This window comes from Ipomoea nil, unplaced genomic scaffold (assembly GCF_001879475.1).
Source record: "Ipomoea nil cultivar Tokyo-kokei standard unplaced genomic scaffold, Asagao_1.1 scaffold1262, whole genome shotgun sequence".
Lineage (NCBI taxonomy): Eukaryota > Viridiplantae > Streptophyta > Magnoliopsida > Solanales > Convolvulaceae > Ipomoea > Ipomoea nil.
In genome coordinates, this window is record NW_017617690.1 from 1,775,781 (window position 1) to 1,793,786 (window position 18,006).

The 18,006-nt window shown below is 37.7% G+C and overlaps 2 protein-coding genes across 2 annotated transcripts; both read right to left on the bottom strand.

The window, feature by feature from the left end:
• Positions 1–2,243: 2,243 nt before the first annotated feature.
• On the bottom strand, positions 2,244–3,593 carry LOC109184460. Its single transcript, XM_019334461.1, has one exon. The coding sequence runs from the start codon at positions 3,591–3,593 to the stop codon at positions 2,244–2,246; it is 1,350 nt and encodes a 449-aa protein (XP_019190006.1).
• Positions 3,594–5,129: 1,536 nt separating this feature from the next.
• Positions 5,130–8,240, bottom strand: LOC109184461 (putative disease resistance RPP13-like protein 1). Its single transcript, XM_019334462.1, has one exon. The coding sequence runs from the start codon at positions 8,238–8,240 to the stop codon at positions 5,130–5,132; it is 3,111 nt and encodes a 1,036-aa protein (XP_019190007.1).
• Positions 8,241–18,006: the final 9,766 nt, after the last annotated feature.

An 18,006-nucleotide genomic window follows, 5' to 3' on the forward strand; every position in this document is an offset into this window, starting at 1 on the left:
ATAAAGTCTGTTTCTTCAAGTAATTCCATAGTGTATTTCCTCTGATTCATTGAAATTCCTTTGCAGCTTCTAGCAACTTCTAAGCCCAGAAAAAACCTTAAGGGGCCTAGATCCTTAATATGGAAAATGTCATTTAGATGCTTCTTGATCTGATTCACTTGACATAGGTTAGGACTGGCAATGACCACATCATCCACATAAACAAGTAGAGCCACAAAATCATCATCTTTTCCTCTAGTGAATAAGGAGGAATCAGAAACTGCCTGTTGAAAACCCATGTTCAACAATTCATGAGAAAGCTTGATATTCCACTGTCTACTTGCTTGTTTGAGACCATATAGGGACTTCACTAACTTGCAAACTTGGCCTAGTTTGCCTGATGTAATGCCAGGAGGTAATCTCATGTAAACCTCTTCATTTAGTTCTCCATGCAGGAAAACAATGTTTACATCCAATTGGTGTAAACCCCACCCTTTGATGGCTGAGACAGCAAGTAACATCCTGACTGTTGTGATCTTAGCAACTGGACTAAAAGTATCCAGATAGTCAAGCCCAGGTGTCAGAGTGTAACCTTTTGCTACATGTCTAGCCTTGTGTCTCTTAATTGTTCCATCAGCTTTAAGTTTGGTTTTATAAACCCATTTGCATCCTATTGCCTCTTTGTTGGGGGGAAGATCTATGATTATCCATGTATTATTAGCTTGCAAGGCTTTGAACTCAGCCTCCATAGCTTGTCTCCAACACTCCTTCTTGATAGCTTCATTGTATGTTTTTGGCTCCTTTGCATCTAAAATATTTACTGCAAAAGCTCTGTAATCATCAGACAAATTCTCATAAGATAAGAATTTGGAAATATTATGTGGAGATGTCCTCTTAGCAGTAACACTCTGGCAGTTATAGGCATCCAGATAACCTGGTGTCACCTTTCTTCTAGTTGACCTTCTTAAAGGTGCATCTTCTGGAACTGTTTCATTGTCTATAGCTTCACTCATCTGTCTTGGTTCCATGGACTGAACCATAGGTGGGATTTATTCATGGATAACTTGAGGAATGTGCCCTTCATTATCTATATATGGCATGGTTTCAGATGGTAGTACTAAGCTGTCAGAGTTTGGCTCATGTGGCTTCTTGAAGGGAAACATATCTTCATAGAAGTGGACATCTCTGGAAATAAAGACCTCTTTTGTCTTGATATCAAACAATTTATACCCTTTGACTCCAGTGGCAAACCCTATGAAAATGCATTTCCTTGCCCTTGGTGAAAACTGGTTTCTTTGGCAGCTAGGAATAGTAGCAAAGGATAGGCAGCCAAACACTCTAAGGTGTTGGTATTGTGGTACCTTATTAAAGAGGATTTGATAAGGTATTTGATTATTCAAGGCTGAAGTTGGTAGTCTATTTATTAGATAAACTGCATGAAGGATGCAGTCCCCCCAGAATTCCTCAGGCAGATTGGCTTGAAATTTTAAGGCTCTTGCTATAGACAAGATGTGACCATGCTTCCTTTCCACAATGTTGTTTTGTTGGGGAGTATACACACAAGATGTTTGGTGGATGATTCCCCTATGTTGATAAAAGTCTTCCATCAAAAATACCTTTCCATTGTCAGACCTTACACATTTAATAGCTTTCCCAAATTGTGTTTTGATTAGCTCATAGAATGACAGCATATGTTGCTTAACCTCACTCTTGTTTCTCATAAGATATATCCAGGTGGCTCTACTGTGATCATCCACTAGTGTCAAGAAATATTGATGACCATAGACTGTTGGCACATGGTATGGTCCCCAAATGCCAGCATGTATGAGATCAAAACAATCAATTGAAACAGAGGAACTAGAGTTAAAAGGAAGCTTTCTTTGCTTAGCTAAATGACAACAATCACATGCACTAGGCTTATCATTACAGATTTTGTTGTCTAAGGTATGAAGAAACTTTATTTTGTCTTCTGAAGCATGGCCCAATCTAGCATGCCAAAAACTACAAGCATTAGCAGCATGTTTACATCTATTTAAAACAGGAAAAATCAATTGGTAGAGTATTTTCCTTGGCTCAGCCATGCCAATCATCTTCCCAAGGTGCTGATCTTGTATAACACAGTGATTAGAGTGGAATAATATGCTGCAATTTGATTTTCTTGTGAGTTCTCCCAAAGATATTAGGTTGTACTGAAAAATTGGCACACATAAGACATTCTGTTAGGTTAACTCAGCAGATAATTGGATGTTTCCAATATGAGACACCTAAGCCTGGTGTCCATTAGGCAAATCTACAAATATACCATGCACTCTCTTGGATGTTTGTAGCATATATTCATTGCACAGAATATGGTGTGTAGCACCACTGTCAAGAATCCATAAAGGCTCAGAATTAACCAAATCAGAACTGACTTTCTTACCTTCTAAATTGGCATCAGGTATGAAATTAGCTGATATGGTATTAATCTGAGGATTGATAGTGAGAGGAGTGGCCTGAGTACTCCTACTTCTTTGTTGTTGCTGCATGAAGTCCAGAAACCTTCTATAGTCTTCCTCAGTCACTGTAGAAATCCCAAGGCCAGAGATCCCACGACCAGTTTCTAATGACTCTTGTGAAGAAGACTGAACTTGATTGGCAGAACCCATGCTTTTGTTTCTTGGCTTCCACCCAGGTGGGTAGCCATGTTTCTTGTAGCACTTATCAATTGTGTGCCATGTGTATCCATAATAGCTACACACAGGTTTTGGCTTTTGATTTGGATAGAATTTTCTGTTGTTGCCAGAGTTTGCTAAGAAAGCATTGGCTCCAGTTATGTTTTCTGTCAAGATGTTTGGGATAGCATCCATTTGCCTTTCTTGTTGAGAGACCATTGCAAAGGCTTCTCCAACATCAGGGAGAGGCTTCATCAACATAATCTGCCTCTTGGTGTAAGCAAAGTTCTCATTTAATCCAATCAAAAAAGCAGTTAACATATCATTCTCAATATGAGTTCTAACTTTTTCAGATAGGTCAGCTCCACATTTGTAGCTGGGAATGCAGTCACAAGAGGGGATTGATCTTAACACAGCCAACTCATCCCATAACGATTTTAGTTGAGTAAAATACTCGTTCACAGAAGTGTTACCTTGCTTTGTTTGGTGAATTTCAGCCTGAATCTCAACTACTCTGAAGATATCTTGTTGACTAAATCGTTTCTTGAGATCCTTCCACACTCCTTCTGCAGTGTTAATCCATAAAACACTTCGAGCGATGGTAGGAGAAACGGCCCTTAGAATCCATGAGAGGACCATGGTATTGCATTGATCCCAATAGAAATGTTTGGGATCATTCTGATTGGGGATCAACATTGATCCGTTCACAAAAGCAAGCTTGTTCTTCGATTTCAAAGCCATCTCCATTGCCCTAGCCCAGGCATGATAGTTTGATTTTCCTTCCAGATGTACAGTCACCAATTGCAGGGACGGACTCTCATTTGGATGAAGGCTGAAAGGATTCACTCGATCATTTGGATCAAAAATCGCCGGAGTTGGAGCTGCAGCAGTTGCCGAAATTGGATTTGCAGCGGCAGTCGAGGACGAACCGGTCATGTTCATGGGAGGTGGTCTCCAAGCCATAGTTCAAAGCTCTGATACCATATTGACAAGTATGGAGAGCTCTAGTAAAGAAGAAGAAAGTATCTGTTCTTTTGTATTAACCAACTGGGAAAATCAGTTTGTATGTACATAAGATTTGCCATCTATATACTTAGGGAAAAACAGTGAAAAGAAGAAGAGATAAAGGAGAGAAAAGTAGTTGGAGTTAATTATTTGACTTCTTGGCTTCATTCCCTTTTGACTTGCCACTTGTATCTGTTAATAGTGTGGCCAATCCCGTGGCTAGAAACGCAGGGTACACTGCCCAGTGGCCACGGGTGTGCCGACACCTGCGGGTACGAATGCCGTCCGAAAATTGATTGGCCTTGCGGGCAATGCTATGTCAACTTCCGGTATCATTTTTTCAACACAAAGCCACTGGTTGGCCGAGACCATGGTCCAAGGTCGAAAGTTCGACCTTGGCTGAGATTTGCTATGAATTTGGTTGTTTTAAAAATTGTGTACATTGCACTTGTACATGGAAATATCATCCTACCATTATAACGTCGTTAATTAATATTGCAAGAAGAGAAATACAATTAAAAAAGACTAAAAAATGAATTTAACTTCTATATTTTTATTGTACAATTAATATATATTGTCATATCATTTTTTTTTGTCAATTTTATATATCATATCGTGCACCAGGGTGCACAAGGCATTGTGCACCCTAAAAATCTCATGTTTCGTATGTACATAATTGTATAGTAGAATACAAATAAACTCTTAACATAATCTAATATAGTACATAATACACATAAACTTTTAGGATGCATAATGCAATATGCACCCTGTGCACGTTATAATTTGCCGATTCCAGTTTACACTCACATGTAGAGATAGCTTAGATCAGAGCTTATTTAAAATTGAACTAATTCTGAATTGGATCGGACCTAATAGGGTTTAGGTTTATGATTTTCAAATTAAAAGATGGTATTTTATTCTATCATTATTTGCTTCATCTCTGGAAGGTCACAATAAGCAATCTCACACTAAGTACTATAAATCTTTTATGATGATTTTTAAAAAAAACAAATAACAATAATTTTCATGTAGTACATAAAATATAAAAGCTTAGACATGTCAAATGATACCTTGCTGAAGTCAACAGTCAGAAATTATTATATCATAACAACTCACAACATAGCTTGATAAATATACGCAACTTGCAAATTATTTATATTATTAAAACACAATTTAATAATGTATAACAAAAACTCAAGTCAAGATATATTTAGTTCATACCTTCACATCAAACCGAATAGAGATTCAAAGTGTAAAAGAGATAAACTTAATAGTTTTTGCTCAAATGATCAAACTGGTTAGACTATTAACTTGGTAACCATAACATTACAAGTACGTAGGACTCTCATCCAGTAGGATTGGAGCAGCGGCCTTACCTAGAAACACAATGACGTCACCATTTTGACACTTAATCGGCATCTGGAGTGTCACATATTTCACTCGATCTATTCAACTTTGAGACTCGGACACTTGTAGATCTTCAAAGACTCCAGCCTACTTAAGAGGTGATATGGCACTGTCTTTAAGTTTTTTGCAATTTTTTAGTTCCAACTCCCTAATGCATGGCATTATTATTATTATTGCTTCTTCTTTGAAGTCTTCCCACTCTTCCCACTCGGGACAATTCGAGAACTCTAGTTTCTTCAGCTTTGGAAAAGCAACACCACCTACTTCTGCTACTCCCAAAAACTCACTACCTACATATCTTAGCTCTTTCATTTCCCATATCCAAAGAGTCTCCAGAGAAGGGAGTTTGCCTACTGGAGGCAAAGATGAACAATTAGAGCAGCACCCGATACTAAGAAGTCGTAGATTATCAAGGGACAGTGTAATCCAGGAAGGTAAGCGTGTTCCTTTGTACCCAAGAAAGTACAAGTCTTGCAGTTCCGGAGGTGGTTTTAGAGCTTCCATCGCATCTATTCCCACACTGACTCCCGGACAGGCTTCAATCTCCAAACACTCCAGCTTACTTAAGAGGTGATGTGGCACTGTCTTAAGTTTTTCGCAATTTTTTAGTACCAACTCCCTGATGCATGGCATTATTATTATTGTTGCTTCTTCTTTGAAGTCTTCCCACTCCTCCCACTCGCCACAATTGGAGAATTCCAATTTCTTCAGCTTTGGAAAAGCAACACCACCTACTTCTGCCACTCCCAAAAACTCACTACCTACATATCTTAGCTCTTCCATTTCTGATATCTCAAGAGTCTCCAGAGAAGGGAGTTTGCCTAATGGAGGCAAAGATGAACAATTAGAGCACCACTCAATATTAAGACTCCGTAGATTATCAAGGGACAGTGTAATCCAAGAAGGGAAGTGGGTTCCTCCGTAAAAACAAAATTTCAAGGTTTGCAGTTCTAGAGGTGGTTTCAAAGCTTCCATCACATCTATTCCCACATCGACTCCCGGACTGAAATGCAAACACAATTCTTTGATGTGCTTCTTGTTTCTCAATTCTGCTTTCTCTGCTTCCTCCACATTTGCTACATTATACAAATCGCACAAAAATAATATGGACAGCTCCCCTTGGAGTTGGTTCAGCTTCTCCATGTATCCCAACTTACATGACTCTTTCCCCACAATAAACTTACTTAAACTACAAAGCTGAGTTAGCTGTGCGATACCTTGGGGCATCATCTCCAGACTATCGGTGTCTCTGATGTTAAGGTGTCTCAAGTTTATCAAATTGCCAATCCCTTTGGGTAGTCTGGAAAGACTGGTACATCCCTTAAGATCTAAAGTTTGCAAGTTATACAAAGAGCAAATTGCATCCGGTAACTCCTTTACGCTGCTCCAACTTAAATCAATATACCTTAGATGAAGCAAATTTCCTATCTCCTTTGGAAGTTCTACCAACTCAGGGCAATGCAATCTTAATACTCTCACAGATTTCAAACCATTGAACAAATCAGGAGTAAGTTTTTTGAGAGAAAGGCCTTGAGCAAAAAAGCTGCGAAGTTTTCCAACATCACAAATGGAAGCAGTGAGATTCATATTCCCTCTAGTTCTCGGCCATGACAGATGACGTAGATTTTTAATTCCGACCTTACCCTCGTGCTGGTCAATACTGTAGCATTCATTTCTGGTAAGAAACTGGGCAAAATCATGCACTATGTCATGCATTTTGCAAAATTTGATAATGTTGGAATCTTTCTCCAAATCTTGGAAGAAAGAGCGCATTGCTAAACCCTCAAATAACTCCCTGCCTTTTGATTCCACCGTCACATAACTTTGTGCCATCCAAATTTTGATGAGCTTATCTACCTCTATTACGTCATCTTTGGGAAAGACAGCACAGTATGAGAAACATTGCTTCATCTTTGGGGTCAAATCATTGTAGCTTAGATACAATTGAGGGAAGAGGTCAGTTACCACTTCATCCAACTCCCAAATTTTATTGTCTAAAACATTTTGCCAATCATCTCTAGTGTCTTTGAAACGTAGTAGGCTTCCCATGACCTTAGCAGCAAGCGGGAGTCCTTTGCACTTTTGAGCAATTTTCTGACCAATATCTTTCAGTTTCTCACAATCCTCTTCTCTTCTCTCGAAAAATGCTTTCCTGCTAAGCAACAACCAAGCTTCCTCGTCAGATATTAGATCCAACTGATGCAGATACGCACTTCCCATCATTCTAGCAACCCTCTCACTCCTTGAGGTCACCAAGATTCTACTCCCGGGGAGTCCATCCTTGAGAGAGTTCTTCAATGGCTCCCACTTTGCAGACTGCTCTGTCCACACGTCATCCATCACAAGTAGGAACCTTTTTCCAGACAAAATGCTCTGGATTTTTTCCAGTAATACATGCAATTGAGACAGATCTGTGGAGCTTTTAGTGGTTGACTCAACAATGGCTTTTGCAATGTCGAACAGGTTAAAAGGGTTGGAAACACAAATCCATACCTTTTCCTCAAAATGAGCCTTTATCTGTTCATCACCAAAGACTAGTTGAGCAAGGGTAGTTTTCCCTATCCCTCCCGCGCCCAATATGGAAATGACAGGGGGCCCATTTCCATTTCTTGCTTCTTCTTCTCCAGAATTCTCCACTAACTTGCTTATTAAAGCACTGGCATCGGATTTCCTACCTTGAATCTCTGACTCATGCACATCAAACGCAGTGGTGACTCGCATCAATTCTTGATGATCAGAGTATGATGCTGCACAAGTGTGTGTTACAGATGCACAATCAAATTTGAACTGATCTTTCTCTTTCGTAATCCGATCAAGTGTTGAATCAAGCTCCTTTATTTTATTGGCGATGTCTCGATGCACAACAAACCTTTTGAATGGGATACACATAGGCATGAAAGAGCTGCGACTTACCTCTGGGCTCTCGATCTGGTGTCTCAGAGTTCTGGTTCTCCACTCGTCCAGAACATCATCCACTTCGTAGGAGAAGTCTTTGAGATCTTCGATCCAGAGCTTGATGCCATTTTCCTTAAAGCTTCTCTTCTCTGCATCAGCCAATACCTCCCTGACTTTCTCCAGCTTTGATGAGAGGTTTTTGATCTCCTTCTTCACACCCAAAGTTCTTTTTAGCTCCTGGGCTTGGTGATTCAGGATGTTGATCAGCTGTTCCACAACGTCGGAGATGAGAGCGTCAGCCATGGTCGTTGACTCTGTAGTTGAAAGGTTTTGAGAGATGATAAGGTTTGCAAATGTATGGGCGGGCAAATTTTGGTAACTGAAACAAATATTGGTTAATATACAGACCAACAAAAAGTGGTTAAAATTTTTTTTAGTTAAAATATTAAAATATACAGACCAACAAAAATTTGATTAAATAATATAAATATAAATAAATAAATATATATGTGGGGGGGGGGGTGTGGATGTGTGTGTGGGGCCACCATTTAGATGATAAGGTTGGGCATTACTTTCTCCCATGGGGGCTACTATGTGAGTATGTGACAAGAGAATGAAAGATTTGAATGCTTGATGGGATGGATCATGGATGGGACAAAAGTCCCCAAGAATTTAAATAAATAATAAAAAAATATCAGAGGTTTCTTTAGGGCATTTATAATACGGATCTATCTTTCTCACTTGTTCATATTTTCAATTTTCTTTAAAAAAATACAGTATTTTTTAATTATTTCCCTCAAAATATATAGTTTGAAACTACTTTGAGCTTATTTTTAAGAAAAATACTTGGTGTACTCTCATTTTATACCATCAACTTGTATTTTCTCTCACATGTTTTTGAAGTAAACACTTTTCTGTGAACCCACATGTTGAAACTAATCAATCATGGTTTGTCACTTCAGGGTACAAATGAGGGAGTAGAATTTGGGAGTCCATGTACTAGAACTCTATTTTTAAACTAGTTTTACATGCGCATTGCGCGATTGAGTTAATGCTCAATGCTTATAATTAAATAAGTATTTGAAAATATATCAATGCCAGATTATATATGAAAAGTTCATAAATAAGTAATTTAATGTCGAATTTGTTTATTTAAATATGTAACTCATAGTGTATGAATACAAGATAATATAGGAGATTCATTATAATTATTACTAAAGTATTTTTGTTGCAAAGAGATCTAATATATTTAATGAATGCACATATAAGATCAATGGATGAATCAACGGTACCAGTCATTTAGATGTTTTGCTCACTGTTGATTTAGTTCAACCATTATTGTTGAATGAATTATTACAGAGAGTACGTTAATAACATTTTTGGTCCCTTGACTATTAGGTAATACATAATTTAGTCCCAACCTATTAAAGTACCAAATTTAGTCCTCTAACTTGTAAAATCATACCCAATTTAATCGTCCGTTACAATTACCATCCATCCACGGTTATAAAGTGGGACAAAAAGATAATTTTATCTATAGTCGAGGGACCAAAATGGATTTTGTCTATAGTCAAGGGACCAAAATGAGTATTGACTACTACTACTACTATTATTATTATTATTATTATTATTATTATTATTATTATTATTATTATTATTATTATTAGGACAATGTCTCCTGCCACCATATTACTTCCTACAATATTATTTTGAATGCTTGATGGGATGGATGAGATAAAAGTCCCCAAGAATTAAAAAGAAAATAAAAAAAATATTTGGTGTACTCTCACTTTAAACTCTTAACTTGTACTCTCTCACATGTTTTTTATGTAGACATTTTTCTGTGGATCCACATAATGAAAATAACTAATCCTGTGACTGCAGTACATTGCTTCCTTTTTATTGTTTGTTTTTTCTTCCTTTCTTCAGTATATATATATTTAAAATCCTTTTGTACTATCTTTTAACTAGAGAGGGATTGCAGCCAATGGATATATGTTGGAAAGTGGTTGAGGAAACATGCTTCTAGGATTAAGATTATTGTGGTTATGAGAAGAGCTTATCTCTTTATAAGAAAAAAAAAATTCAATTGAGAGTGGCAGAATGGCAGTGAGCTCATTTTTTTTTTTTTTTTTTTTTTTTTAAGCTGACAAGAGTGATGAAGTAGGAGGTTTTCAAAAATTCATTTTATGAAAACAGCGTAAACTTGTGGTGCATCACACTTTCGAATGCATTAATTTTTGAACAATGCTATCACACTTTTCAATACATTAAATGTCTATCATCCACCAAATTAATTTATCTCAACCACCACATTTAATTATTTTCTCCCACCACAACATTAATCTCCAGCTCCTTGTATATATGCAAGTTTCATCATATTAAGGTTCACAAATACCTAACTTCGAATTTTTTTTTTCTTCTTTTGATTTTAACTTCCACCAAACCAACAAAATACAGCAAATAAGTATATTTTCCCCATTTTAACGTCTTTTTGTAGCTTTTCTTATGAAATAGTTTCCTGATGCTAGTTGATATATTCATGAATAAAATGGCATTTAGAATGCCATCTTTATTTTGGAATAAAACGGCATTTATCTTGTTCATCCTTTTTTTTTTTTTTTTTTCTAAAAGACAGCCATATAAATATGTATTATATTATATGTTTACGGATATGGCAAGAATTTAAATAAATAATAAAAAAATATCAGAAGTTTCTTTAGAGCATTTATAATACGGATCTATCTTTCTCACTTGTTTAGTTGTTTATATTTTCAAGTTTCTTTAAAAAATACAATATTTTTTAATTATATCCCTCAAAATATATAGTTTGAAACTACTTTGAGCTTATTTTTAAGAAAAATACTTGGTGTACTCTCATTTTATACCCTCAACTTGTATTTTCTTTCACATGCTTTTGAAGTAAACACTTTTCTGAACCCACATGTTGAAACTAATCAATCCTGGTTTGCCACTTCAGGGTACAAATGAGGGAGTAGAATTTTGGAGTCCATGTACTAGAACTCTATTTTTAATTAAAATCAATAATTAAACAATGGACAAATTGTGCCCAAATACCAATGTTTATTATTGTATTTTTTTTGTGTGTGTTTTTACGTTATTTATATTTTTGGTTTTCAATAATTGCGGTGTTAGGGGTTTTGTGTCGTAGGGGCGATGCACGGTGCTTGAGTGCTCTACGCGAGCGATTCTTGTCTGAAATTTTAATGTTTCATAGCAACATACATCAGCAATCGAACCTCAACTGTGTGGTGGGTTTTGCAGCTACTATTGGCTGAAAATCAAGACTAGTTACAAATATTTGATAGTTGTGTCTACACTTTTGAGATTTGATTTGGTCATATTCTCTTTCATTTTTTATTTTGGATGCTGAGTTTTGGTACTAAGACGTAATACATACATTTTAATTTAAACTCTATTTACTTGATTTTTTTTTTTTTGTTAAATTCGTTTATTTTATTAGGTTCGTCATACGCACATACAAATTAGTGTTCACACACCTGATACGGCTCCCCATGTTGGTCTTTGGACTCATTCAACATAACGCTTACATCTCACACTGACCATGCACACTCACGGTCATTACCACATTGCACAATGAAATACACAATCCGTCAACCGCTCATGCACACACTTTCATTATAGTCCAAATTACTAATTGCTAATGAATGTGGTTTGTTAGGTGGGTTTAACTTTCGCAAAAAACAACCCCTGCACTCGTTCACCTACAGCATAACGCACACCTTGTACCTAATACAAAAAATACGGTGTCGATTCATATCGTACACTTTTTTAAAGAAATATTATATTTCAATGTTTTTATGAAAAAGGTATTAAAAATATAGTTTTTTATGAACATAAACAACCATGAATGTGTAGAGTTGTTCATGTTCAGTATACACACTAATTAATGCTCACGCACAACAACCTATTTTGAATTTTGAAAAAGATTAACGCCTACAGTGAAACGCATACACTAGAACACTTACGCGCACACAATCACACCAGAACACTTACACTAAAACCTATTTTGAATTTTGAATCTTGATTAACTAATATATGTAGATGATAAGGTTGGACTTTTTTTTTTTTTTTTTTTTTTCAACGGTGACTACTCTGTGACTGTGAGTATGGGACCTAAGAAAAAGAATTGAATGATTTGAATTCTTGATGGGAGTGGGAAAAAGGTCCCCATGAATTAAAAAATAAAGTAAAAAAAATATCAGAGGATCCTTACAGTGCACTAAACTGCACAGTGCACACTTTAAGATAAGAAGAGTAAGGTGACGTCAAAAAAATAAGGTGCTGTTTACTAAAATGGAGAATTTTTTGAAAAATAGAGAAGTTGAAAAAAAAAAAAAAAAACTTGTATATTAAAATCATCTCTTCAATCACTTAACTCTTTTCCATTCTTCAACTTTATGTATATTGTTGAAGAACTAAATTCAAAGTTCTCCAAATGAAAAATTAGAGAAAGTGAATAGTAACAGTGATGTAAGGTTGACAGTTTGATTCATGCTCTGCATAATTATTGTTGCTTTGCTTTTTCACAGCTTCTTTCCCTTTCCCTTATGCGCACACATTTCAATTATTATTATTATTATTATTATTATTATTATTATTATTATTATTATTATTGCTTTTTCAAAGCTTCTTTCCTTTTCCCTTATGCGCATTAGCTTTTTCTCTTTTCCTTTATTCACACAGATTTCACATCCTATTCTATATATAATAAAGTCATATGGTCTTGTGAAAATTAAATGATGATAATTAACATTTAATTTTCACAAGACCATAATAATATTGTTAATTATAATAACAATAACAATAATAATAATAATTGCAATAATAATAATGATAATAATTTCCACTGACAGTTTCTAATATATATATATATATATATATATATATATATATATATATATATATATATATATATATTTATATTTCAATTTCTACTGGCAAATTATTGTGTGAACGATGGTCCACATAATTGTATGGATCATGAATATCAAATACATTTTTAATATATTAAAAATATATTATTTTTATATTGAAAGTACCTTACGTACATATATAGTGTACCCTTAGTATATTTAAAATATACTTTTTATTGCATGCAACCCCAAAGTTCATAAGTTTGAAATTAATATATGGCATAGCTAGGCGACCTAATATTTAAGATTGTTGATGTGCATATTGAGGACTATGGAGACAAAGATGCGTCATTCGTGGATTCATCGGATACTATCCAACTTAATTGACGTGAAGTAGGCTTAATAACATTATTAAGATTATATTCTCGAATTGTTAGTTCTCTATCTTTTATTGATTACACACTTAATTCGATAGTATTTAGAAGAAAAAATCAATGTTCGAACTAAGATTGTGATTTTGGTCTTTAAAGGTCAATTGTATGTTGCTACATCTAGAGTTAGAAATCTCAAAGGTCTAAAATTTTTGATCCGTGGTGACTCTAAAATTGTAATTCAATTACTATTGTAGTTTACTAAGTTCTTAAAAATTTGTAATATTAAATACTATGTACTAAATTTTTAATAAAGTTTAAGATTTGTAGTAATCACCCACCTTAAATATTATTTTAATTGTAAATATATTTATGTCGTTCATAATTTTATCATAGGAATTCACACATAATAATTATTAAATAACAAAAATTTTATATATGAATAAACCTCATATAGGGTATATTTTTATAACATATTTTTCGTGCATCGCACGGGACAAATACTAGTAATAATAATAATAATAATAATAATAATAATAATAATAATAATAATAATAATAATAATAATAATAATAATAATAATAATAATAATAATATTATTATTATTATTATTATTATTATTATTATTATTATTATTATTATTATTATTATTAATTATTATTTATTTATTGTACAAATGTTATATGGATGATTATATTTAATGAGGTTTTGCGTATTTTGTTGTGTAATCAAGCTATGTACTAAAATGATGGAAATAATTGTAATTTATTTAATAACTAGTTTTACACGCGCATTGCGCGATTGGGTTAATGTCCAATGCTTATAATTAAATAAGTATTTGAAAGTATATCAATGCAAGATTATATATGAAAAGTTCATATATAAGTAATTTAAGGTCGAATTTGTTTTTTTTGAAACAAACCGGAACCAGTAGATTAATTCAAAAGATCATAAATACACTGGGGTGGGTATGTATCCCACGACCCTAGGACAGATCCGGAAACCGTTGCCCGTGCAAGCACATGAGCCACGTGATTCGCTGACCGCTTGACATGATGAACTCGAACGTTCCCAATGTCACAGGCAAGCAGTTGACACTGCTTTACAATTGAATCGACATACGATAAATCAAGACAACGAGAATTAAAAGCAACAGATAAATTTAAACAGTCGGTTTCTAAAACTACATTATTCCAGTTGTGGTGTTTTAACCAAGTAAGCGCTTCCTTCACCGCTATAGCTTCCGCCATGAGAGGGTCTGTAATGTTGGCTATTCTGCCATTGCGAGCCGCGACAAAACGACCTTCCTGGTTTCGGAGAACTGCCCCAAAACCTGCACCGGTCGCGAGAAGAGCTGCATCGACGTTACATTTTAGCTATGGCTGTGGTGGTGGAGTCCATGCGACCGTCCCGGAGCCATCGCGTGTTGTCCTCCCGACACCCCCAAAAGTATGCTTCCATTGCGTACGTAAAAGATGAACCTGGATGCGAAGAGACTCAGCTGAACGATTTTCATCCTTCCACACCTTAGCGTTACGAGCAGACCATAACGACCAGAAAGCCGCCGCCAGATGGATCGCGACTTCATCAGACGCGAAGCCCAGGGCCAGCTGCATGCATGAAGTAACGGACAAAGCATCCATATCCAGTTCCTCACCCCAGACCTTGCGCGCAATGCTGCAATCACAAAGGAGATGGTCCAGAGTTTCAGATGGAAAAGCACAGAGAGGGCACCCTCTCCCAATCCATACGTGACGGAGTTTGAGCGTCTCTTTCACCGGCACAATGCCTCGAATGCACCTCCATAAGAAGTTCCGAATTTTTGGTGGCACGGGCAATTTCCACAATTTGTTCCAGGCTGTGAACCCCGGAACAGTAATGGGGTAATGGCGGGACTTGGTGAGTAAATCATACCCGTGTTTAACAGTGTACATACCTCGCGGGTCTCCCTGCCATCGCCACGAGTCCTCCTGCGTACACGAAATAGGCGTTGCCAGGATTCTACTTCGATCACTCTCAGTAAATAAATCATGTATAATTTGAGCATCCCAGGAACCTTGCGAGTCCATGAGACCATCGACCGTCGCATCTTTGAGCTCCTCTATAACAGAAGTGTGGAGCTTCGGTGACTGCGTATCTGACAACCACGGCCAAGACCATATGTTGGTTGACCTGCCATTCCCAATATGTCGGGCAGCGCCAATTTTGAGTAAGTCTTGACCTGCCATGATGCTTCGCCAAATATAGCTTGGGTTATTACCCATTTGAGCTGTCAAGAAGTCCGTCTTTGGGTAATATTTCGCCTTCAGAATGCGACTCACTAACGAGCTGGGGTACACCATCAGACGCCATCCCTGTTTAGCCAATAGGGCACAATTAAATTCATGCAGATGTTTGAACCCAAGGCCGCCTTGGTCCTTGGGAACACAAAGACGACTCCAACTTAACCAATGAATGCCGTTACCAACGGCCCTACCGTTCCCCCACCAGTAACGATTAAAACATTTTTCAATTGAGTCACACACTCGTCCTGGTAACAAGAAGACTGACATGGTAAATATGGGCAAAGCTTGGGCGATACTCTTCAAAAGGACTTCCTTTCCTGCTCTAGATAAAAACCATTGTTGCCAACCCCCAATGCGGTCTCGAATCCGTTGTTCAATATATTTGAACGTGGATGTCTTATTTCGGCCTAAAACCGACGGGAGCCCTAAGTAACGTCCCAGATCAGTCGTTACAGGCACACCCAAAGTGGTGGACACCACGGTTTTCACATCGGGTGTAGCATTGGAGCTGAACATGACATTGGATTTATCGAAATTAATTACCTGTCCCGATGCAGCACTATATGTGTTTAGACAATTCTGTACATGAATGGCTTATGTTTCTACGGCTCTGAAAAATAGGAGACTGTCGTCTGCGAAGAAGAGGTGTGAAATAGGTGGGGCACCCCTAGCCACCCGAATCCCATGTATATCCCCCCGGGCCTCGGCCTGTTGTAACAAAATAGAAAGGCCTTCAGCACACAGGATAAATAAGTACGGGGATAGCGGGTCCCCTTGACGGATACCTCTCGTAGGAAGAACTGTCCCTACCTCTTCGCCATTGACATGGATGGCATAACGGACCGACGTCACACACATCATCAGCAGGTCCGTCCACTCTTTAGCGAACCCCAAAGCATTCAGCATACCCTCCAAAAAGCCCCATTCCATGCGATCATAGGCCTTGGCCATGTCGAGTTTTAGCGCAGCCCATCCCATAATCCCATTTGTTTTGCGCCTTAGAAAATGTCCCACCTCACCGGCTACAATCACATTGTCAGTTAATAATCTGTTCGGTATAAATGCACTTTGCGACGCCGAGACGACTGATTCCAGCACGTCCTTTAGGCGATTAGCTAGCATCTTAGCCAGGACCTTATAAGCCACATTGCAAAGCGCAATAGGGCGCAGGTCAGAAACTTTTTCTGGTACCTTTTTTTTGGGGATTAACACGATATTGGAGTCGTTTAGCCTCTGTGGAAGCGACCGACTCGTTATGCAGTTCATAATAAAAATATATAAGTCATGGCCTACCACTGGCCAAAACTGTTGATAGAAGGCTGGTGTCATACCGTCCGGGCCTGGAGCTTTCTCTGGCGCCATCGAGAAAAGAGCTGCCTTGACGTCTGCCATAGAGAAGGGTTGTAATAATGATGCATTCATCTCGGCTGTGACTCGATTGGGCACCCTATTAAAGAGATCAGCTCGTGTGCCTTCCGATAGAAAAATATGATTGTAATACCTCAGCACCTCCGCGTGCATCTCGGGGCCTTCCACCCAAACATTATCTGGCGTTTTCATACGAAGAAGCAGGTTGGATCGACGGCGGGCTGTTGCCGACTTGTGAAAATATTTAGTATTCAAATCCCCATGCTTCAACCAAAGTTGCTTAGCTCGTTGTTGCCAGAATATTTCTTCCTGACGAAGCAGAGCGCGCAACTCTTTCTCAATCATTAAATATGTCGAGATGTCTTCGGGAATGCGTGAGTCTCTTAGTGCCTCCAGCCGGCCGCGTAGAACTTTCATGCGATTCCCAAAGCGTCGAAATAAATCGCTACCCCACTTCCCCAAATGTCGGCCACAGATGTCAATCCGTGACTGGAAATCCATGCCAATCGTACTCCGCCAGGTGTTGTCGATAATTTTCCCGCAACCCTCGTCTGCAAGCCATGCAGATTCAAACTTGAACTTCTTCGTAGCAGCACGGAAATCCCGATCCTCGATGTCCAGCAGAATGGCAGTATGATCCGAGGATAGAACAAAAACATTGTAAACCACCGCATTCTCAAACATATCTAGCCAATCTGTCGTCGCCACCGCTCTATCAAGGCGTTCCTCCACCCATGCTTCCGTGCCACGACCTTTATCCCATGTGAAGGGGCTGCCTACCATGCCTAAATCGACAAGGCGGCATTCATCCAAAATATCATTGAAAGCATCGATCTGAGCCGTTGGATGTGAGTGTATGCCCCTCTTTTCCGATGGGCTCAGAATGTCGTTGAAGTCACCAATTACACTCCATGGCAGCTGCGATTCATCCTTTAGTCGTCGAAGAAGCCCCCACGACAAATGGCGGTCCGTTCTATCAGGGTGACCATAAAAGCAGGTTAAACGCCACTCCGGTCTATCGGGCAGAGAGACAGTAACGTCAATATGATTGTCGGAATAGCTTAGCAGAGTAGCCATCCCCGTATCTCTCCAAAAAAGTGCGAGTCCACCCCCCATTCCTGTACGTTCCACACAAATTAAACCTTCG